This window comes from Falco cherrug, chromosome 1, assembly GCF_023634085.1.
Source record: "Falco cherrug isolate bFalChe1 chromosome 1, bFalChe1.pri, whole genome shotgun sequence".
In the NCBI taxonomy this organism is placed as follows: Eukaryota; Metazoa; Chordata; class Aves; order Falconiformes; family Falconidae; genus Falco; species Falco cherrug.
Genome location: NC_073697.1, coordinates 81434179 through 81459117, shown reverse-complemented (window position 1 = coordinate 81459117; position 24939 = coordinate 81434179). Strand labels below are relative to the sequence as shown.

Here is a 24939-nt window from a genome sequence, read left to right as displayed (position 1 = left end):
AAAAATACTGAAGAAATAAGACGAGGTCACGGTCAGAACAGTGGGATGAAGAAAAAGGAGCAAATTGCAGATGTTTGCACAAAACCAAGGCCGACAGGATGCGATAAGAAGAACTAGGAGACCGCAGAAAGGAGCCTACGTGCCAGAACAAGCAGAAACAGAAATCTTCCCAGTAAACAATTGTTAACCAATCATATTATTATACGCTTGTAAGATAGCCAATCACATTATCGCACGTTTATAGAATGCCTTATAAAAGTTTACCTGGTTTATACAATAAACGGATCAGATCTTGAACTCCGTGAGTATTCGTATCTGACTCCCGCTCGCCCGAAATGCCTGCAGCAATATATACACTAATGCAATGTAACTTAAGATATTTTGCTGACAATATTGTAGTACCTTTATTAGGTGTAGAATGTGACTAAAAGTTTTAACAGCCTTCTATTCTTAATTTATGAATGAAGTTTTTCTACGAGAAGCAGTCAAACTTGTGGGAATAGCAGTCTCTCAGATAACTTTTTCTTAGGCAGCCTTTATGTTGTATATTAAAAAGAATGGTACAAATCTTTTTACCTTCTGGAAAAATGTAAAAAATATCTTACGAACGTGTAATACATAAGTGCTTTTATATGGCTATTATGCTAGTTTCAGAAGTTTGTGCTATGCAATGGGAGGTGTAGAAAAAAATATTGTAGAAAACACATTGTCTGAATTCTTTCTTCTCTCTCTGAAGATGTATTTTGGGAGAATACAATACTGCCTCATTCCTTAGGCTTTTTTTCATAAACACTTTTGAGTTAAAAATAGGAAAAGCAACTAATTATTACAATCCTTTGCATGATCATGTGATACATATTTTTTTCTCTCTAAATTTACACTAATTTCTATAATATTTCATGTAGAAATCTGTGTAACCCATGCAGAAGCTTGTCCATATTTAATAAATAATCTTTAATATTCTATGAACATAAACATCATTATTGCCTCTGTAGAGATGAGAACCTATATTCAATTCTTGATGGATCATTAAAGTGAGAGACATTGTCCTGCACCTCAAGGGAAAAAAAAAATTGTCAGTGTGACTTTCATTCATTTTTCCATATCTTTTTCTAACTAAAACATGTAGTGACTCATCACGGATACTGTGACAAGTCCAGGATTTAATGTATATTATTAAGAAATAAACTGCTTTACTTATGATGTTGATCTCTGTTGTAGAAATGTCTCTTTGCGGTTTTGGAATGAGAACTGTTTGTTCAAAAATAATTTTCAGGGAATTAAATATGGGTGTGGTTTACTAGGTCTGAGCAGTATAGTATCTAAGTAATAGGATTTGTCTCCCCTCCCCCAGCCAGGAGTATAGGTAAATGATGTGAGATTTCAGCTGCACCAGAGTAAAACCAAACTGTCTCTATCTGAGGATGGCACAGCCAGAACAGTTATCTGGGGGAGACAAAGATGACACTTGTTTTCCTGGCCCAGCCTTCTGGAGCTCGCCCAAATGAGTGAGAGGATTCTCGGTGCTCCCTTCCCTCCCCACCGCCTGGAGCCCACAGCCAGTCAGCTGGAGAGGTTTGTGCAGCTCCGGAATGGCCAAGGAATAAACGTGTTTCCCTACCAGAGTATTTCTGCATTAGATCCCTGAAAAGCTGTCATGTAGAAATCAACCCCTATAAATTGTATGTCCTCAATCTCCATGCCTCTGCCAGATAAGGAGAAACATGCAAATTTGTTACTTCAGTTGGGATTTTTGGATAGCTACATAACAAGCCATGGCTTTTAGAAGGGAAAAAAAATGCTAGAGTCATTTTGATTCCTAAAACTATTTTGTCTGCTTCTGTGATTTAACTTTTATCACAGGACACCTTCTCTTCTAGATCCGAGTCTCACTAGGATAGTGACAAGCATTTAGGAACTTTTTCTCTCTGCTTGAAGAAATGGTGATGAAGGTGTACATAGTGGTATGGTCACCATAATGCATATACCATTAAATACACCAAAATAATAAACTCCAGTCTCATACCTGTAAATTAGATATTTTTTTTAAATGGGACCCACTTGCAAAACAGAACGAGTACCTATAAGCAGTTTGTGTGATAGTTGTTCCTCATTATTACTTGCGTTTTCATCTTAATACCTAAAAAGGATCTAACATAGCTTTCTTTGCTAATCATTGTATTGCTCCAGCCTTGAATTCACTACTCAAAGTTAACTGTAGTAGTAGCAAACTGTAAAGATATGTTAACAACAAATACACGGTATTTTGCTGGTCCACATCTACGTATCTCATTGTACCAAAAAAACTTCTGAAATGCTAAGGTTATCTTAATAAAACCAAAAACTTCTGAACTGTTTCTCTGTTCAGTTTAAAATATACAACTGATGTAAGCGAGTACCAAACGTACACTATATTGTGCTTTGGCTTAGAATAAGTAGTGATTATAATCACTGTATGTAGGACATCTGCTGTAGCAATTTCCACTTTGTAAAAGACTGGATAATGAGAAGAATAAACTAGATCTTGTTAAAGATATCCTTTCTCTTCTTCAGGCAATCCTGCCTTCTCTTGCTCAAATAAGTTTGTTATGTCCAGTAAATTAAAAGGTTGAGATAGCTTATGAGCATTCAAGTGTTATTTCTGAAGTCAAACATGATTGTGAAATGTATTCTTTATAAAGTATCATTTTCTATCATACTTGCAGGTTTTGTTGCCAACGTTACATCGCAGTATTCATTTTATGAAAGTTTATATGAAATGCTTTACCAAAGGTAAAAGTTAAAAAAAAAAATATCTTCAGATGCACTTTTCCAGAATGATCTAAAAGTACAGGCTTGGAAACGATTAAAACTTTCCTCAGTTTCCATACACAGGAAATGTTTTATTAAGAAAGTATCTAAACGTGCAGTAATTTTTGGCCTTAATCTGAAGACTAGACAAGGGAAATGGTATGAATTGAACTACCGCAGATCAAATTCCTTACCTTGTAAAGCAACCCTGTTGGTACTGTTATAAGAAATTAATGCTCTCTGTTTTTACAATTATTATTTTTTTAAATTACTTTTAAACTTTTAATAAGAAATCAAATTCAAAATAAACTTGTCTTGTTTATTGTCTTTTCAGGGGATAAATGCAAGCCTACTGAATACACCAAAGTGAAAAATATGTTACTGGATCTACAAAATCGGAGATACATTGCACAATCAAAAGATAAAATCATTGATGAGAAAATGGCTTTAAAGAAGCTTCTTGTAGATCAGATGTTTAGATCTTTTGACTCGGACAACAATGGACTTCTGGACACTAATGAATTATCTCTGGTAAGATTTAGATGTTATTTCCATTAGCACGGTAAATATTCAATTGTCTTTGTCAGGACTTACACATGTGGAATGTTATGTTTTAGGATGCTCTCACTTCAGAAAATATATGTGAGTTTCTGAGGTAAAAAACTTCATTCAAGAATTTTGGAAAAACTGAATTATTTAGAGATTCTACAGTGATTATTTAGAACTCTGAATATTGTGCTTTGGGATATGCTGTAGGGGATTACAATGCTATACGTTGCTTTGACCATGAGTGATTTTATTATCCACAGCATGCTATCATGAAGGCCAACTGTACAGATATATTTTAGAGGTTTAAAACTATTAAAATGATATTTTAAATCACTTCTGCAACACTGAACAAGCATTATTGCTTTATGCAGTTTAGGACTAGATAAGTACAGAAGTGGTCTTGGAAAGAGAGTTCATGGTAGTCTCTAAACAACAAGATTTAATTAATTACAGGTCTAAACCAGTAATTGATTCTCTGGTAGGCATGACAGCACTAGCTTTAATCTACCTGGAAGGGTTAACTCAATTAAAGACTGTTGTTAGGGCACATGTACTTTGATTTAGTAGATAATGTCTGTGTTTGAGAAACCTAATCTCGGCTGAACTATATTAATGAGTCTAATACTAGGCAACCACTTCAAAATTCAACATGTGGCATCTAACAAATCTTACTCTTGATCATTATCCGTTGTTTTCCGTTGCATGGCAGTCTTGAGAAATATGTACAAGTGAATATATGATACTTACAGTATTAGGCTGGAGTTATCATTACCATACAGTTAACTTCTAAAATGTTAGTGGCAATTTTCAGGACCAGAGGCTACATGAAAATAAAGGTATCATTTCAAATAATAAATTACATGTTTCAAAAAAAAGTATAAAGCATAGAAAAATCATATATTTTTAAGATTGGGTTTTCCTGCTATTTTTTAAGACTCTTTCAGAACTTCAGCTATCGAGCTAATATGATGCCTGTATATATTTTACAAATAAAACTTTTTATGTGAATAAGCTATATGAATACGAAAGATACATAGGACTCGGGTATAGATGTGCAAATTTTATGTAACGCTTATAGATAAATATCACCAGCACATGAAAAAATGTGATAGTGATTAGTGTATAGGTTGGCAATCTAAGAAACTGAGTTTTAAATCTTTATTTTATCACTTTAAAATAGCTTGATTTTGTTGCCATAGCCCTCATATAACTACTGGAAAATAGCTGAACACTTTTACCACTACAAATCCATTATCTAATTATGAGTGAATCATTCTCTTTTTCATTAGAAGATCAGGACTAAAATACTAGTGCTGAACGTCACTATCAAAAATACTTTGTAGAATTTCCAGGTTTGTATGAAGAAACAATTATTCTGTATTCAGTTACTACATGTATACTTTTTTCTTTCCTTTTTTTCCTTTGTGCCAAACATAGTTTTTTTTAAAATAAAAATCTTCCATTATAGTATTTTCAAACTCTCTATACATACTTTCCCCACATAATTATTTCTATAAAAAATAATTTATAATGCCAACTTTACAGTTATGTTTTTTCAGGGGTATTGAAACAGGTCAAACAACCTTAAAACTCAAACATGGTGTTTTGCAGTTTTGCTAAAATTTGTTACAGAAACATCAAATTACTCAAACCTACAGAATAAGGTTAAATGAGTTCATTACTAGGCTGTGTAGTTTGTTATTCTGCTTTGATGAGAGCCATGATGAACTAACCTGTTGCCCTCAGAAATGTTTTCTTAGTCAGTTTGAACAGAGAAGAAAAAAACAGAAGCTATAACTGTTTCCTGTGAATCCTTCTCGATAGCAGGAACTTCAGCTAAGAACCTTTATGTCTCTTTCACATGAGAAAAGGAAACACTGAGTCATCTTTGCGCAACACAGAATATTGTGCGGCTTTGCAGTAAGAACCCAGCTCCTGTATAATCTCAGTATTTGCAAATCCTTGCCTTCATCTGATGGAGGAAGATTCTAGCTTGCACGTTTGCTGAAAACAAACCATGTGACTTGGTTCTCTCTGAAGTCTTAAAACAAGATGACGAACAAAAAGAACTTAGACCAATATCTTCAAATGAAGCACATTTTTTTCAGAGCAGTGTCCTTGATTGTTGAAAACTTGACACTTTTTATCCTCCTGTGGTTTAGCCCAGTGAAAGTTTTTTTTGTTGAGCATAAAAGCTTGATAAATCAAAATTGTTTTGAAAGGTGGGATTAGACTCGTGCTCTCTTCTGCCCTTAGTGTATATGATAGCTATCAGTATTTCTTAAAATTGGAATTCCTGTAGTAGAAGAAAAGAAACAAAAAGACCTCATCTTGAATACGCTGTCTAGAACATACTGACTCACAGTGGGAGAGGTCTGTGCCACTGGGGGAATGCTGGGCCCATGAAGGTTCCTGAGAACGTGGTTATTGAGGGGGAAAGGGTGGGGGTGGTGGAGGAACATTAGAAAGGTCTTTAAACTTCCCCAAGGCTGAATGGGAGTGTATTTGGTTTGTGTGGCAAGGGTTTGGTAGCTGTGGGGGCTACAGGGGTGGCTTCTGTGAGAAGCCCCTGTGTCCCATGGAGCCCCTGCCAGCCGGCTCCATGTCAGACCTGCCGCTGGCCAAGGCCGAGCCCATCAGTGACTCTGTTAGCACCTGTGTGACAACACATTTAAGAAGGATGAGAAGAACTGCTGCACAGCAGCAGAAGGGGGGAGGAGTGACTACATGTGAGCAGAGCAGCCCCTGCAGCCCCCCAGGCCAGCGCAGGGGGAGGGGCAGGGGGTGCTCCAGGGCCGGAGCAGAGGCTCCCCTGCAGCCCCAGGGGAAGCCCATGGGGAGGCCGGCTGTGCCCTCAGCCCGTGGGGGTTAACGCTGGAGCAGATCCCACCCGCAGCCCGTGGGGACCCCACGCTGGAGCAGGTGGATGCCCAAAGGAGGCTGTGACCCGTGGGCAGCCCACGCTGGAGCAGCCCCTGGCAGGACCTGCGGCCCCATGGAGAGAGGAGCCCGGGCTGGGGCGGGTTTGCTGGCAGGACCTGTGACCCCACGGGGGACCCACGCTGGAGCCGGCTGCTCCCGAAGGGCTGCAGCCCGTGGGGGGACCCACGTGGGTGTGGTTTGTGAAGAACAGCCCGTGGGAAGGACACGTGTTGGAGAAGTTTGTGGAGGACTCTCCCCTGTGGGAGGGACCCCATGCTGGAGCAGGGGAGGAGTGTGAGGAATTCTCCTCCTGAGGAGGAAGGAGCAGCAGAAATGACGTGTGATGAACTGACCACAGGCTCCATCCCCATCCCTCTGTGCTGCTTTGGGGGAGGTAGAGAAAACTGGGAGTGAAGTTAAACCTGGGAGGAAGGAGGAGGGGTGGGGGGAAGGTGATTTTTAAGATTTAGTTTTATTTCTTATTATCCTACTACTCTGATTTGATTGGTAATAAATTAAATTATTTTTTCCCAAATTCAAGTCTTTTTTGCTCTTGATGTGAATTGCTAAATGATCTCTCTCTGTCCTTACCTCGACCGACGAGCCTTCCCCCTTATATTTTCTCTCCCCTGCCCAGCTGAGGATAGTGATATAGCAGCTTTGGTGGGCACCTGCCATCCAGCCAGGGGAGCCCACCACAGGGAGACATTACCGTACTCTTGAAAACTTTCTCAGGATTAGAATTTTTGTCAGTTGTGCTCAGAATAAAGCCAAAATTTTGAAATCTGCTGACCTGTCATAAGTAATAGTGCCTTTCTGCATTTTAAATTTAATCATGTTAAGGGAATATGAAATATATAATGTACTTGTAGAAAGCAACAAGAGTTTCTGAAGTTAATTTATGTTCACATGAATATTGAACTGCAGGTTTTAGTGCTTCTTAAATTTTATATCTCCTCGATCTTGCTGTGCAATGAGGCTCTTGGATTGCATTGTATTATCTCATAGGTGTCCATATAGTCACCCTACCTAATGTCAAATTGAAATTAATCAGTTGGAAATTGGAAACGGTGACAGCAACACTGCAATTTCTGCGATGTATTTTGGATCAGAAATCATAAGTTTCTTCTATTTGCATCTTGATGCAAGGAAATGAATGTTTCTCTCCAGAAAAAGCAAAAATATTGATTTTTATTTTAAAAAGCTATTTCAAATAGCGAGATAATTAAAAAAAATACTTCAGGTGTTGTAACAATAAATTAAGAATTGTCAGGCATTTTTTTTTCTTTTATTTGAACAATTCTGGCAACTAGGTGTAATTTTTTTCATGGCTCTGTAGTCTAATGGAGAATAACAGTTAAAATAATTATAACTCCATTAGACAGTGTAAATGTCAGACAAGGCAGTCTGCAATGAAGACAGAAAAGCAGTGGGCTTATGTAGCTCCATGCAGGTGAAGTGAATATTTTTCTTTGACTTGACTGCTTTTGCTGCTGAGCTGAAATAATTTAATGTTCTAGTTTTCAAATCCTATATTAGCAAGTCAGATGTGGCTTGACTTGGAAGGACTTACTGATGAAGTTAACCTTTCAGACCACTCGGTTCTGAGAGGTAGGTACTTATTGGAAAGTGTAATCACCCTTCCAAAAGGGTGGGCTATGAAACAGGCAGAATTTTCATCATCTTCTTCACTGCTGACCTAACACAAATGATTTCTGGTAAAAGGGGATGGTTCCTTGAAGGATTTGGTTTGGTTTTAAAATGCTTTAAAATAATTTAAATTAATCCAAACTAAAGGTAGATAATTGATTCTCCTGGTTAGCAATGAATATTCAGTTGTTAAGATGCTCACTTGTTTATTTTCTTTTACCTTATGCAAAACCAAATTAGAATTAAATACAAAGTTATAAATGGAATGTTAGTGTTTCTATCACTGCGAACTGCTTGACTATATTGTTTTTACTGTGTCAAAGAGAAAGAACAGAAGTGATACGGGGAGACATGGGAATAAAATGTGTGTCTTCCAGGGAGGATGCAGTTATTCCTGTATGGTGGAATTGCCATTTTACAGGCAGTAAGCTTTTTCTGGTTACCATCAGTGAAGGGTACATAAGTTCTAAGAATATTTCATCTTGCTCAGCAGTGAAATTCAAGTACCTTCAGTGTGTGAAAGTGAAATAATCTATACTTGATTAGACTGAGAGCTGCTTTCCTTTATCATACTGAACTAAGAAAACAAAATTTTACAGGAAAGTGGCATAGTTTGAAAGAAAGTTGAATATATAATAATAATAATGATAAATATTCCTCTTCCTTTCCAACTTTTTAATGATCTATTTTCTGGAGTCAATGAATTTAGCATCCTTATTTATCTATAATCTCAAATACCTGGATATATTTGTTATTTGTGAGGTCAACATAGGGCAAATGAGAATACGTTACATTTTTATAAAAAGTCATCCTTACCTCTGTATTTTATTTTGACATTTTCTTGGTGTCATTTAATTCCAGTTAGCCAGACCAAACACAAATAAGAAACAGCCAAATTAACCGCTCACCCTCATGTACTAAATTCGTCATTGTTTCAAGGAATAAGAAGTGAAGTTGTGGGAAATACAGTAAGATTAAATGTCATTTTCACGTATCAGTTTAATATACTCCAATTTTAGGTGACATCATAAATACAGATTTCTCTTAAAGTGTATTGAACCTTTGAATAGTGTTACATATCCGTGTGTGTAAAGAAACGCAAGCTCGGGGTGTAGGGGTGTGTATCTAACTATATATTACCTTTATCTAAAGCATCAATTCAGAAGTTCTTCTGTAAAGTGTACTAAAACAGAAACAAACTTTAAGTAGGAAATGAAGTATGGTTGTCTGTATGGCTGTGTGTAGGGATGTGTTCTTATCGGGGCATCTAGGAATATGCCGTACCTTTAAGAGAATGCACTCTCTGTAGATGCGTAGAGATGTATCTGTGAAGGACTTGGTTACTATATATCATCTTTTTTTTAAAAAAAGTGATCTGAGGGAATTATACATTTAATTGGTTTGTTTCATACACCATTAATTGCTGCTAAATGTATAGGTAAGATAACATTTTATTTAGTTTCTTCCTGCTGTTTATTCATTAAGTTCTTTTTTCTCAGATTTGCCTCAATCACTGTCATTTATTATGTTTGCTAACAAACTGCTGCTTTTTTGTGACTTGAGAACAGTATGTGTCCTTTTTTATGCAACAACTTGGCCTGAAATATGGCTCCATTTTTCCTTCCAAGATTAAGATTCCTAAACTGTGTTGCCTATGTTGTGCCACTGAGGTCTGAAAGAAAACAATACAAACCAAACCTCTGGTTTTATTTCTGTATTAATGATAATACTTTTGCACTTCATACTAGCTGATACTTTGTGGCATGTGTTAATACAGCTACAACTAATGCAAATTGCATCTTTTCTGTCAGCATTCATTTCTGAAACTCTGATCAAAATACTTAATGGAGCCCTGGCCTTTGAATTTTTACCTTTGTGACTTTTGATTTTGCATCTTCGTGTTATTACCATGTGTTATTTGGAGGACTTGGAACTGAGAGAAGGTATAATAAGCCTAGTTCTTCTTTTGTAATTTTTAATCAGCTTTGGTTTTTCCTACATGTGGCATAGGCAGAAGCATATTTTGCATGTTAAGCTATAGTTCTATTTATTTTCTGCCTGTTAGGAATGCCTTATTTAGGTTGTATTACCCATTTTTGCTATCACTAATCTTAGAAAGACTGAACATGCACTATTCAGTTCTAGATTCAAGATAAGAATACTACATGAAATTTTAAAATCGGGGGGAAAGAACTTTTTGGGGATTAGTAGTGAGATACAGCTTACAAACTCTGTGATCGTAGTACCAAACCCTGACACCCTGATCAGTGTTTGCTGCCTTTGCTTTTATCAAGTAGAATTCTGCACTTCCCATTGTTTTCTTGTGTAATGGGTAATTCAGTTACTCTGCTGGATTATAGTTTAGTTATTTAGCTACTGCAATGACATCTAATGAAAAAAAGGGCTATGAATAACTTTTTAAATGATTTAAAAATTTAAAATACCCTGTAGCTAGGTATTAGATCAGTACCTAGCGTATCTATTTACAACACGTGAATATTTCATATACCTGGGTAGAAGACAGCTTTGAAGTATTTCTTGAGTCCAAATGGAGCATTTAGGATCCTCAGAGGTGTGAAAGCATTGCAAAATCTAACTGCTAGATGATCTTGCAGAGACTAATTTCTCAGTTTCTGGCTAGGAACAAAGCCCATGCCTGAAGTCTGAGAAAAAATATGTTTAGACAAGAGGACCTTAGACACCAGATCGTGTGGGCAAAATATTGTGGTTTGCTAATGCAAAATATAGAAGAAGCAGTTTCTGAAGCGGCATTACCTGGAATATCCCTCTCTAGCCAATTACCTCGAGGTTAGGCCAAGCAGTTATGCTCCTTCAGTTATTTCTCTCTGGCTCAACGATTCCTGAATTCTGTCCCATGAAGCTATGTCCTTTGAAACGTAGCAACAGGCTGAGAAGGGAGCTGGACCCAGCTTCATCTCCTGGGTAGGTCCGAGGCTGGTGCCAACTGAAACTGGACACAACGTATAATGGTGCAGGGTCTTGTTTGCACTCGTGTCGACATTGTTTTCTGTTGGTTAACTCCAAAGCCACAGGCTCAGGGTGCTGTTAGTTCTGGGTCTAATTCTGAGATGCAGAATTTTATGCATGCCATCTATGTGGTCCTAATGCCTATTCTGGTGCTGTACTGTGGGCTGGACACCTACAACTTCAGCATTATATTTGCAGACGTTTAAGGATGTATTTACATCTTGTGAGTTAGATTAGGTCTTCTGCCTGCCAAGTGTGGAAGTGGAAAGACAGGGAAGTGTGACTCTCGATGGAGTAGTTTGCAGAGAGAAACCTCATATCTGGGTAGCATAACTCACTATGGGACAATATTGAGATTATACCCTTAACTGTAGTTAAGTCCATGCCTTTACATACCACTCTTGTATGGGTTTACTAGTTCAGATCTCTGTTAGCTCAGGGATCTCTGTGTCATGATCAGTTCTGTGATGCACGGGTCCTACATCTTTACTTACACTACCTCAAATTCCAGAAAATAACACTCTGCTATAGATACCAAACAAAGGATGATGTTGCTGCCTTACAGAACATGTGGGTAAGTTGTAAGAATACTGATTTAACTGGGTTAAGAGAAGTTAAAGCAAGGAACAGTTTACCAACCTTTATTATTAATTTTATTGATCAAATATTTTAATTTCCACAAAGTTATATTGTGTGGAAGATGGCGTAACAAGGTAACTGAACCCTCTGCTGGAGTCAGGATTAATTTGAAGCACAGTTCCCACATGTCTGGTGTTTGATGTACTCTAGATCAAGCACTCAGTGGTACTGTTGTGATGGGGTACTTGCTCTTAGGCAAGGTGAGCACACATTAACTGAACCAACATATTCACTGTAATGGAAGTTTCTGTTTATAGTTGTATTTTTGTAGGTTTTTATTTAGGGAAGTACGTAGACACCATTAATCACTGGCAAGCGAAAAAAAAAATTGTAAGGTAGAGTAATAGAGGAAATGTGTTATTTGTGATCTAGTTTCATAAAACCTGCAAAATTTTCATTGTGGCTGTCAGAAATCAAATTGAAATGAATGAAACAACCCGTTCTGACATGCAGTTTGTAATTTTTAATCAGATTACCTTTCCCAGTCTCCTAAAAGTCAGAGGACTGACTAAATTCCTGCGAGGTTTTGAACAGCTAACTGTATGCTGTTTAACAGGAAATAAACAATTATGTGCTATATCTTTAAAACATACAGTATTTTCCAAATAGTATGAATCTGTCCTCTATGTTTCAAAGAGCCTTTAGTTTTCAAGGATAAGGTTTATAGTTTAGAAAATCCATATTTAGTTTGAAAATTTAGGTAAGTTTCTAAGTTTTCTGTGTTTAAGGTTTTCACAATGAGCCATAAACAGAGCAGCAGTTTTGCTGTATGGTTTACCTTTTACCTCTTCACAACATGGAAAGTAAATACTTCACTGTATGGAAATGTAAAGTAAAATTTGTAAGCATAAATATTTGTGGTGTGAATTTTTAGCTCAGATGTCTGAAATTGAACAGTCTCATGTATGACTTATATGGCACAATCATAAAATTGTGCAGATCACCTTAATTAGGTTTAAACCTTTATAGTAAGAATTTTCTAGCTAAAAATTTCTAGCACGTGACTTACTAAAACTTTGCCTGTTACTATCCTGCTTCCCTAACTAATTACTGTCTGTTTAATTTAATCAAGGAGTAGACAAGCTGGGCTTAAAGAATTGGCTCAGAAATCAGTTTTCTTGAATTTTACTCTTCTTTCCTCCATGGACAGAGATTAATAGAATTTAAAACTTAAGGCACATTGTTAGATCATCTATGATACATTATCATCTGGTCTAACTTGTGTCTCATAGACATAGAATTTTATTCTATTTGTCCTACAGTTTTAATTAAAAAACCATATTGGCTGAAAGCAAAAGAAAATTGGCTGAAGCAAAAAAGGTCTACAAGGAAGTGTGCAGCCTTGATTTGAAAACATCAAGGAGAACCAAAAAGTCCCAGGATTCAAGGTTAATTGTTCCTATAGCTTTTCCTTTTTTTTTGTTTTAGAGATGTTATTCATTTTCCCTGTCCTATTAACTTTTGTTTTCCAAATTGAAATATCCATATTTCCCCCCACCCCGTGAAAGTACTAATAGAATGTGATATGGTCCATTCTTAGTCTCCCTTTAAAAAAAGAGGAAAAACAAACAAACAAACAAAAAAATCCAACCAGAAACAAAACCCCAAAAACCAAAACCCCAAACCTATAACGATTGATTTCTCTCAGCTCTTTTAATGTAAAGTGTTTTCAGCAGGCTTCCAATTACTTTTATGTATTCTTTCTAACTTGAAAAGTTCCCTTCTAGTCTCTCAGCATTAAGTTTTAGTATATGCAAGTCGAAACTGAATGTTGTGTTTCAGTGTCAGTTCCAGCATGGCTTGTTACAGTTACCTTGTTACACTTCAAAAAAACATACTGCTTGGTTAGGCCACAGAATCATCCTGGAATTTGAGCGACTTCCTTATCCACAGCTAATCCTGCCTCTTTTTCAAATAAAATCCTTTCCAAGGCCAATTTGTCCTCATTAAGGTATGATCTAGCTTCTTATTTTTAGATGAATGTCATTACATTTGGTTGTATGAAAACACAGATCCTTTTAATGAAAACATCCTACCATGTAATCTGTTTCATTCCATATGCTGCCCTGTCCTTCTTCTCATTATTAATCACCTCAACAGTATATACCATCTGCCAATTTTCTTATTTATTTTTAAATTATCAAAAAAGGATTGGAATGAGACCCCAGACTTCCAAAAGCCCACTGGTTTGTTTCAGCCATTGATGATTTCTTAATGAAATCTTTTTTTTTTTTCATGTATTGTGATCACTAACATTATTTTCCATTCATAGTATTAGTTTTCTCTTGTAATGATACAGGGTGTGAAATTAAAAAAATACATACAAGAAGCTATTATATTTAGAGAGCTGCCTTTGTAAATTAAATCCCTTACATAATTGAAAGAAAATGAAAAATAAACTTGTCTGACAGGCTGTATTTTCTAGAAGATGGTGTTAAAATACCATGTTGTGACAGGATTTAGAGAAACAAAAAGTATTCACAGTCTTTATTTGTGAATCACGCTGCTTATTTCTTCAGCCAATACTGACAATTATTCATGCCCCATTGGAATATTTGCATTGTGGCGTTATATGTTCCATTTTTTGGAATTTTACTGGTACATGAAGAGAAGTTGTAAAGATCAAGAGGAAAAAGGTCTCCTCAGCCAGTGGGTTCACATGAGCCAGGGACGCTTGAACAGGCAGTTTGATCCTTACGATTTTACTCCGTGCTAACATACGTTGCTGAACAACTGCCCTTTTGCTAATGGCTCGGTTAAGTGCCGGGCTTTGCTTGGCTAGAGTTTCACAGAGGCTGTAATTTCACATCACAGTCAATCTGATTTAACTGCAGGCTGCCACAGAAACAGGTGAAACCCCTGCACCCTAACACCTTTTCTGAGTTGTACTTCTTTTGATAGAATATTGATCCCTCACCCCTTCAAGAGAAAAAAACTAACCGACCAACCAACCAAAATCTCCACAAAGATTAATTTTCCTTTTGCTCAGTGAGTTAATGTGACCTGCGGATCACACTGCAGAGCTGGGAGCTGGCTGGATCCAGTGCAAGAGGATTCCTGGGGGGTAAAAACTGGAGCAGCTCTTTTAACAGCAAATCACAGATACTTAAGATCAAACATGATATGAAATCACTTCTGTACCTTCTAAAATCTGTCCTCAGGGACATTTTTGGAGGGTTTATCAAAGCTGAGTCAATTTTCCAAAGAACCCTGAAGTATAACACCAACATAAAGATGTGTATATATAAACAAACATTGTATCTTATATCTGTAATCAAAATTATGGGTTTACTGAAGATGAAAATTAAATTATTGCCAGGAATATAAATTATATATGTCCATAGCATGATTCCTGGAAATATCTCAATAATTTTTGCTAATCTTTTTTAGATTATTGTTATTTTAAATACAATTGACCAATTATAAATGAAAGGCATCATAAGATAGGTTTCAACTCACAGAACTGAAGCTGAAAACTCTAATATTCAATTAAAAAATATGATACTACAGTGGCAGCTGTTGTTGGGCTTTAACAAATGTTTTATAGTACCACCTTAGGTGTAAAGTTTAATCCTTATTTGCATAATTGAAGCTAGTGGGAAAAAATGTTTTAAGCTATTTCAGAGCATCTTTTATGAAAAACAAAGGAACAGTACTTCTCACCCTAAATGTTCCTTTTTCCTGTGATTTTAAGCACATTTGATGGCCTTGAAATCTCAGAGATTTCTTCTTAGAGTGCAGTTTTCAATACACAGTGCTATATATTTAGTACTACTTGCATTTTTGTAGTGGTTTTAGAGTTATTAATTTTTCACAGGCTACATTTTTGTCCTTTATGTACCAGCTGTAAAATCTATCCTATTTCATTTTTTTCCTTAATTCAGTTTAATGTGAACTTAATAAACAGGCTTTTAAAGTATGAGAAGTAGCTAGCACTAGTATTCAGGTAGCATAGTATGTACCTTTAATTAAGAATAGCTGAAGCTGGTTTTGTGGTGATTTTCCTTTGTGAATAGTTTTCATAGTTTCTAATGTACTACCAAGGTTATTATCTTTTATAATGCTTTTATATTAATATACAGAAGATTACTTCTGGTAGGATAAAATGTTTGTGTCCTTTCTCTTTGCTCTAATGCTCGTTTTATTCTCTGTTATTTGTTTAGATATTTTGTCTTTACATGAATAATAACTGAATTCATTCCTTTATATTTCTGCTGATTCCTTTGCAGAAGCAAGTGAAACACAAAACCCTCTGTATCCCCTATTTTTCAGAAGTTATCGTATAATGATACAAATGTAATGGTTTTGCAGTTATTTTGCAAGGCAGGTAGAGGGTGGGAAGGGTAATTATTTAGAGAGGAATTAACTAAAGTTATTAATTTTTTTCTGTGCCTGGTACAAAACTTTAAACTGTGCAACATTACAACAAGGAGATACATTAGGTTTGGTTCTTTCAGTTATGTGTTAATGTTTTTAATACACGCACCATGTAAAATGAGAATTCTCGATATTTGAGCTTATCAACATCTTAAAAATTCCTTGGACAGAATCAAGGTAGATGTCTACAACATACATAAACTTTCATGCAAAATGGTGCACAAATTAAAGAACATATGTCTGGGAGAAGTTCATTGGAGTTAAAAATCTAATAGCTATTAATTATGATCTGTTTACAAAGTGTATTGAGAAACAGGAACCTTTTCAGGTCAGCTGCTTTTATGACAGGTTTTTGGGAAGAGAATTGGCTTGTCAAAAAGCCTGTAAGAAGTTGATGCAATTAGTAGGGTAGTAGGAGTTTAGTTATTTTTGAAAATGTCTGGATTTGGATTTTGTGGTTAGGAATTAGACTGAGAGGAAAAAGACATTGTCATGTGTACTGGGAAAATTATTATCTCAAGTATGTTTGCGCATTTCTTAATCACCATTCCTATGCATGTAAAGTAAAATCAGATTTTATCATTCACAGCGTCTTTATAATGCTTCTGTCTATTCCCATTATATATATATAATATATGTTCTAAAAATTGTTTCTGTAATCTCAGTGAGTCTGTCCTAAAGGTCTTAACTTTAAAAACTGCAATAAATGATTACAAAGTAACTAGAAATCCCTGACTTTACACAGTTGCGGTTCATTGCCCCACAGCGACCTTAAAATGATCTATTAAATGATTATTAGAAACAATTAATTATACCAGAGAACTCTAAGAGCTCAAATGTAATTTCATGGTTATAATTTTCTTGTCAGGTAATAAAACGGGATGAGCTTGGCAAGGATTTGTCTGACTGCTCTGTGTTCGATTTGCTGAAATACGATGATTATAATAGTGACAAGCACCTAACTCTGGAAGAATTCTATAGAGCTTTTCGTAAGTACAAAGATTAGCCTATTCCTATTTCAGTTTTCTTTTCTCTCTCTTTCTTTGTTTTTCTAAAATTGTATTTTTTCTATCTTGATACGTCCTGAAGCTGCACTTAAACAAGTACAATTTCACAGTTATGATATAGTAGAGAGCTTCTCAGCATGAATCAACGAGATCCATTACTGTCCATATTTCTGAGGGATTTTGGTAATGAAGAATTCATAGATAATCTTTCTTAATGCTGACGTACACTGATAAGTCTGTGTTGCACACAAGTGGAAAGTAGTGTGGTCAAGAATAATCAACAGAACTGAAAAAGCTAGAACACTTCCCATAGCCTGTGTTTTTGAGTGCTGATAAGATCATTTCTGACAAACCCAGCAACAAATGTACTATTTATATTAGGCGCCTTGTGTCTTCACAGGACTCAGAGAGAAACAAAGATTTGTGGTGCAGTTTTGCCAGGTATTTGTACTCTGAATGCCCAGAATGCCCGGGGCCAAGTGTGTACAGTACAGATGAACATCTTGACCAAACCACAGTGGTATGGGTCAGTGTGGTAGTGAGTAGCAGAAAGGAGAAAGGTGTTGAGAACTTTTATATGGTATGTTACAGGTCATGTGAGATACATCCATATATTTTGTTATATTCAGGTCAGAACTGATTTTTTTCCCACTTACCTGTCTCAAATCTGACTGTATCTTGAAATCTGACTTGTTTGCAGTAGCTGTTGCTCCACATTCAGCAACCTGGCAGCATAGCAGATCAAGTTTGTGCTCGGCTCTTCCTATAATTATAGTTTGATTATACATTGACTAGTCCATTAATACCTCTTCATTTTGAGTTATTACAGCCTGTTGCTTTAGTCTTCATGTACTTTACGTTTGGGTAACAGCTCTCAGCCACTTTAAATGATGTCAAATGAGAAAAGATGCAAAAATATGTACAGAGTTTAAGACTGAAAAGTAATGGATGAATATTAAGAAAAAAAGAATGGCTGCATGGAAAGCAATAAGAATAAACATTAAATTAACCATCAAGAAAAATGGCCGGAACATTTCCTAGGTTTGTCCATTGAATTATTTTATTTCCCTGAAAGCCTTTCAGAAAGTGTGATTTTTTGATACTGCTTAGCTGAACAAATGGCTTACTGCAGCTAAAAAACCCTTGTTGCTGCTTCCTGATGTTATCTGACTACCTTTCTTGCAATGTCCTGACGCTCACAGTCTCTCCTCTGAGTGAGTTACTAAACCAGCAGAAAAATATTCACCCACATCCCCATTCCACCTCCAGTCCTGCTTATTTTCTGCCACTTGAGTGACCTGAATCAAATAAGTGAAGGGTCAGACCATAACTCATGCAAAAGAAGTGAAAGGGTGGGACAGCAAAAACTAAAGGGGGAGAAGGACAGAATGGGAGATGTTAGGGCTTTGTGGCAGTGAGAGAAATTAATTCATCTCTATCAGCAAAACACTAGGAAATACCTGAATTTCTTTATCAAAAGTTGTGATAAAGTCTGACTTACCAAAACATCCAGTATTGCATAGCATCTATAGAAACATACCCATACATTATGTATGATCATATGAATAGACGTTATACGTGTAGATCTTGATTATATGCACGTGGAATATATAAATATATATATATGTAGGATATATATCAATCCACAAGGTTAAAGACATATTTAAAGTGTTTGCACGCTGTCTGAAAACACTGAAACCATGTATTAATTAACTTTTTGGCATAGCTGTAAAACGCCAGACAGTAGGATAGCTTTTTGTTGTATATTTTTAATGGAATTTTGAACAATGCAGATAATTTCCATATGGTATATTAAACATTGCCTTAATAGGGATGATTATGTAATCTAATGTTTCCATTAAGTTAGGAATTATTTAGGTTTCTTTGTTGCAATACAATAGTGAAGATCCTATTTAAAACTATAAGGGTATCTTGGAAAATGATTTCTAGAGCAAGATTCATTCTTCTGCACAGGGTTTTTTAACAAACCATCTACATATTCATTACACTGCTTAAGAAATAAACCTATAAAAGTTAATAGTTCATTGTACATTGTGTGCCCAACATTTCAAAGGAATGTGAGGTACCATTGTTCTCTGTAATTAGGGCAAAACAAGTACCCTTGAAATAAATTTGAGGCTTAACTCTAGTTCCATTGGATTTGGTCTCAAAAATCTTTGAATTCAGTCTTTCTGACCTACGTCAACAGCATTATTACGTAATTCTATAAAAGTATGCTAAGTAAAAATAAAACAAATCAAATGATAGCCACTTGGTCGTTTAAGTGCTGCTCTTAGGGCTAAACAGGCTGACCTGAAACTGAGGTGTCCACCAAGCCAAGCCAACCCCAGGCGAAAGGACTGAGACAGCCCCCGGCCAGAGCCCGGTGCTGCTTGCTCAAGGCAAAGCCTGTGCCCTGTGCCTGGCAGTGGCAAGCCTGTGCGTACCCAGACACAGGGAGTTAATACACACAGGGAACCAGGTCAGTGTAAAGAAATTATGCGCAAGAAGCACTGATGTCACATTTTCCACACAGCATTCCATTCAAGTATCTCCTCATTTAAGCATCAACCTACAACAGAATGAAGCCTTCTAATTTTCTTCAATAAATTGAAATAGGAATGTTGAAAATATTTATTCCAAACAGGAATAAAAATGCTTTTTTCCCCCCAGAATTTTCTTGAAGTATTTCATAATTTCAGTTTTGCATGCCAAAGCTGTAATTGTTACATTTTAATTATATATTATAAAATTAAAATTATCATTTTGTACTACTATACTGGAAAATATTATTTTTTACCAGCTTGGACACTTTCAAACATGTAGAACTTATTGAAACCAAAATAGGAAGGGGTGTTTTAAAAATATTTTTCATAATTATGTAATGAGTGAAAGGTTGTAAGTGAGTAATAGTATTTGCAGGTGATCATCTTCTAAAAAATTATGGTCTTATTTGTTATTTAAAGAAGTTTAAACGACAACTGTTATTTTAAATGAAACATGCTTGTAGAATTTTTGACCTCTTACCTGGTCCTCTGTCTGTTGACAGTGTGTTTGTCACTTGTTTTTTCATTCTTTTATCTCCACCTTTTTCATCTACATTTAGAACTTAATCTGAGATTAATACCTGCTGCTCCCAGTGGATTTGTCTTTATCCCTAGTAGCAGTGAGGTGGTGGATTTGAGAACTGTTGAACTCGCCTTATTACAGTTTGCCTGCTGAACTGCTGGAGCAAGAGTTACGTTTATTCCTGGAATGGCGCTGGAGGAAATGTGGGTTTGTAGTGCCAGAGAAATTGATCCTATTCAGAGCTGCTGCACAGAATTCAATGGGGTTTTCTTTTGTTTGTTTGTTTGCTTTAATTCTGTAACTTTAAGAAGTTGTTTTTTTCAAGTATGGAGACAAAGTGGAAGAAAAGGCACAGAAAGGAAGCAGTTTTCATGCCTTGTTTGTGAAGTCAGTCAGGCGAGCACTGAAACGCAAGGAATAGGTGGCGGGGGAGCGGGGGGTGATAGGGGCCCCAGCACCATGCTTTTATACGTGGCAATTCCCCAAGTGTGCTTTTGAGAACAGTTTGTACCTAAAGCTGCTAAAATACAAAATTTACTGTAGAAAACCAAATGTACTTTTAAGACATATTTGAATTTGGTAAAGTTTAAACAGCCTTCATTTTCTACATGTAATTGTTCATCAACACCCTTTACTTGGCACAGGATCATGCTGCACAGAAAGAAGAACCTTTGAAAAAAATGAGAAGGCTGGAAAAGGGCTGAGAGAAGACGTTAGGGATACTTGTGTCATCAGCCTGAGCCTAAAATGAGGATAGTGATAATCAAGCATACAACTAGCGTGCCCATTTCTAGCTGTGGTTTCAAATGGTGTTTAAAAACACTTGAATAAGATTTTGAACACAGTTGGATGGGATTAAAAGCTATCTTCACTATGCTGTTGAACAACCTACTCCCTTATAGTGGTTTCTTTTTAAAGGATTAGGCAATTACATTTTATTTAAATATGAATGCATATCAGGATTAATTATCAGTACTCTTTTATTAGCATTTGCAGGTAAGATTTTTTTTTTCATTGGCATACTTAATTAGAAATTTGACTGTCATCTAAAGATTGTAAATTCAGAATCAAACATGACTGTAGATTATACTGTTTTATGAAGAGCTCCCCACAAATAACGGCAAATCTATTTTTTCTCTCATGGCAGAAAATATACCATCTTAAGGGCAAAGATTAATCATTGTCTGTTTAAAAGGTATTAACATGCACATAAATACATATATGCATGTACATGCTTGCTTGTATTTTGTGAATTACTTTTGACAGTCTCATTTTATCTGACAAAATTAGTTCAAAATAAACAGGACAAGCAAATGTGAATAACTATGCAGTGAAATAAAAGTCCTTTTCGCCTTTCAGAAGGTCAGATGCTGAGGCAGTAACAAAGAAAGAAAATACTTGAGAGGGTGCTCTCTGCCTTGGAGGTTTGTGCCAGCCCCAGGTTCATGAAATGTTACAAGCAGATGAAGATGCTTATTGCCTTTGGGAGTGTTTTACATACTGGCAAGACTGACGCAGTTTTCTGGATGTTGGCTGTTTTCCCTCATACCATGAGGGGTTTTTTTTTGGTGCTATAGCTTCTGCCTACTAGATATGTCTACTAGATGCCATAACTGTTTAACTAGATCAATAGTGTATTCAGAGAGGAGCCTGAAAAATTATTCCCATCAATCTAAGAAAATAAACCAGAAAGTTTAGATCTGGCTAGGTTTTGGGAGCTTGGAACTGAAGGAATCAGTTGTTTTGGTCCTTAGCTGCTTCAGCTGCATCATGTAAAAACCTCTAAAGTGATCCAGCTGCACTGCAGGGTTTTGTTTTCCTATTTTGTTTTCCTTCCTCAACCAGCCCCAGGCTAAAGGATTTTCTATCAGCAAATATTTCTTTTAGATGGGGAAAAATTTATTTAACTTTTTCTGAAAGAGTGGCTGAAAGTCTAAGATGATGGAGACAAACAAAAGCTAGAAAGGGGGAATATAGACTCTTGAAAGCTTTATCTTCTATAAACTGAAACTCAACCAATGTACTTCCTTTATTTTTCAATTATTTTCTTCCTTTGTGTAATGTCTTCTATGGTATCAAGATAATTTTGTGTTTGCTGTAAATGCTATCTCTTTTTCTTTGCCTTGTGCTTTTTTCTAAAATAAATAATCTTATGTGTTTGTGTCCTTTAAAGTATCATCTAAAATGACATTTCAAAGTAGGTACTTTAGGTGGCCTTCATGGTGTGTTGCAAAATTTCAAGGCATACCACAAAGAAATAAGTAGTAATAAATTCTGTTTGATCACTCAGCAGGTGCAGATGTATATGTAGGCACTTCCATTTGGGATTGCAGTAGAAAGAATGATGCTAATTTAGACATTTATAGATAGAACTGATTGAATACAATGAATGTAAATGACAAGTTTATTGTAAATAATAGAACTAAATGTTCTATGTATGAATTGACATCATACATAAAATGGGGAAAAAAATAGCAATATCTTTCAGAAGTGTTTTCTATCATTAGCGTAGAACTGTTTTTGATGTTACCTTATGCTCAAAAACAGGTCCATGGAAGGCGCTCACACTGAGGACTTGAGTGTAAAAATTACCACTAGATGTACAAGGCATTGTCAGAAAGACTTAGCTAGCCAAAATAAAATATGACCTAATTTTATAGTCCCTTCTTCTTAGTGTTGCTTTATAGTTTCACTGGTACTACTTGTGCTTTCAGGTACCACTCAAGCCTATCAACAATACCTAGTCTGTCATGCAGCTGTTTCAGGATCACCTGCATTGTTACTACTATTATACATTTTTTACATTAATACATGCTATTGCTTTAGATATTTAAAAGTACCTTCCATTTTGAAATACCGTTCAGGTCATATAGATTCAGATCTCAAGCATCCTTATTGCTGAGGTATGTGATTGAAGTCATATGTAAACCTACAGTAACAGTAGCTGTTATAGAAGTTGATCTGGGCTAAAAGTACAGAACTTGTCTTTGGGCTTAGCTTTTGAAATGTGAGGCCAGTGCCTAATAAGATTGTCAAACTCAGTGCTTCATTGTCTTGAATCATGTGGAAAGGCAACCACCAGGAAGTCTCCATAAATACAGGGCTCATTGTGATCACATATGATTAGTTATTACGTTCTTTCAGTCCTCAAAAAAGATTCTAAAACATCACTGCTTTCATTATGATAGCTTTGCTTCTTTTTTAATTTGACAAATGCAGTTATTACAAGCACATGTTCAAAAATCCTTTTTTGAAATATGTCTCTTTATTTCTGAAACAAAATAGGCCAGAATTTAACAACAATAACAAAAAAATCTAAATACAAGTGTGTACTAAATTATTCTTAAAATAAATGAGACTTCCCATTGGCTTCTATAAGTTATCAAGTTCACAAAGCCTAACCCAGAACCTTCTTATTGTCATTAGACTTCCAATAACTTCAGTATGAAGTCCCAAATACTGTATTTAATGTGGAATCTGAGTCAGAGCTTTATAACGATGATGAGTCTACATCAGTAAAACAGGTTAACAAATAGTAGAGAAAAGATTTTCTGAGGGAGGAAGAGGTATTCTGTCTCCTTAATTCCTTTTCAGCAACAACCATTGTGTATTAGATTGTTCCAGAGGGTGTTATATTTCAGCACTAACCTCTGAAAATACCAGTTAACATCATACTGAATAGGAGCTATTGGATTTAGTGGTCATATTTTTCTGCTCAACCTAATCTGTCTTTCAAATTCCTACCTGTGCTACATGTATTTTAAATCTAGAGATTCTCAGCTGGAAAAGAATACAACCTCTTCTGTTGAATGGGTAGAATTTTAAACTGACCATTTAAAACAAGTAGTTATGTAAGGTATTAAATGTTGTTTCATAGATTCAAGTAGTGTACCAGAAATTTATCTTATGCTATTAAGTCAGTTCATTTTGATGCCAAGGAGTTTCCAAGTGATGATAAATTTGTTTATTTGGTACTTCCTCAGTAAGACTCTGTGTGGTTTTGGTTTGTTGTTTTTTGGGGGGTTTTTTTGTTTGTTTGTTTTTTAATTGGTGGTGGTTTGGTTTTTCTTTGGTTTTTGGTTTTGGGTTTTTGTGGTTTGGGGGGGTGTTGTGTTTTTTTTTAAGAAATATTTCATTTTTTCAATTACAAAAGGTCTCTGAGTAAAAAGGGCCCTTTCTAAAAAAAAGTAATCTTTAAGCGTTGCTGCTTGACAATGTAGAAGTCCTCTGAGAAATACTAAGCTGTTGGTATATTTTGCCAGTTCGGATCCAGATCAGTGTAGGAGAGAACTGATTTTAACATACCTTCTCTATAGCATGCATTCAAAACATTTGATAATACTTAAATAGTATCATGCAGCTGAAGTTTTTTATTCTTTTAAAATTCTGCTTGATTTTTGCCTGCCTTCTTTGGATAAACACCAAATGAAAGATTATGTCAGGGTACTGTAAGATCAGGTATTGTACCTGCTTGGCATGAAGCTCTGATGAAGTATAATGTTCATCATTTTATGTAGTCCTGGGGCTGTCTCTCCTGGGCCGTAGAAGGTTTGCACTGGCTTAGGTAATTTAAGAACTGGATAAAAGGTGTCAAAATGAACCCGGTCACATGTAAGTGTGAGTAAGATGTTGTTTCCTAAGGCCAGATAGCTAGAAATGGGGTACTGATAAAACATGATTCCATTGTGATGCTAAATAAATGTGTTGAAGTTCTTAAATTTACAATTTGGCCTTTTGCTAAGTCCAGGTGCCAAAGGTTTTTTCTTCATGTTTTGGGCAAGTTAAGTAACAAATGCAAGGCCACATCAGGTTTGCATGAGTAGATGAAAAAATATTTCACAAGGTCCTTGGCTATCAGGAAATAATGAGGAAATTAAGAGACGCTGTTAATGAACCTTGAGTTCTGCTGACCTCTAATCCCATCAGCGCGTTTACCTGGGATTTTTTT

At 36.0% G+C, this 24939-nt stretch overlaps 1 protein-coding gene across 4 annotated transcripts in view; it reads left to right on the top strand.

Annotated features, from left to right (window-relative positions):
• FSTL5 (follistatin like 5) overlaps positions 1–24939 on the top strand; it is a 322952-nt gene that overhangs the window by 164881 nt on the left and 133132 nt on the right. For all 4 annotated transcript variants that reach the window (XM_055696639.1, XM_055696626.1, XM_055696630.1 and 1 more), the window contains exons 5-6: positions 3125–3321; positions 16784–16904. In XM_055696639.1, the coding sequence (XP_055552614.1) occupies positions 3125–3321; positions 16784–16904 (318 nt within the window). The remainder of the gene's footprint in view (positions 1–3124; positions 3322–16783; positions 16905–24939) is intronic.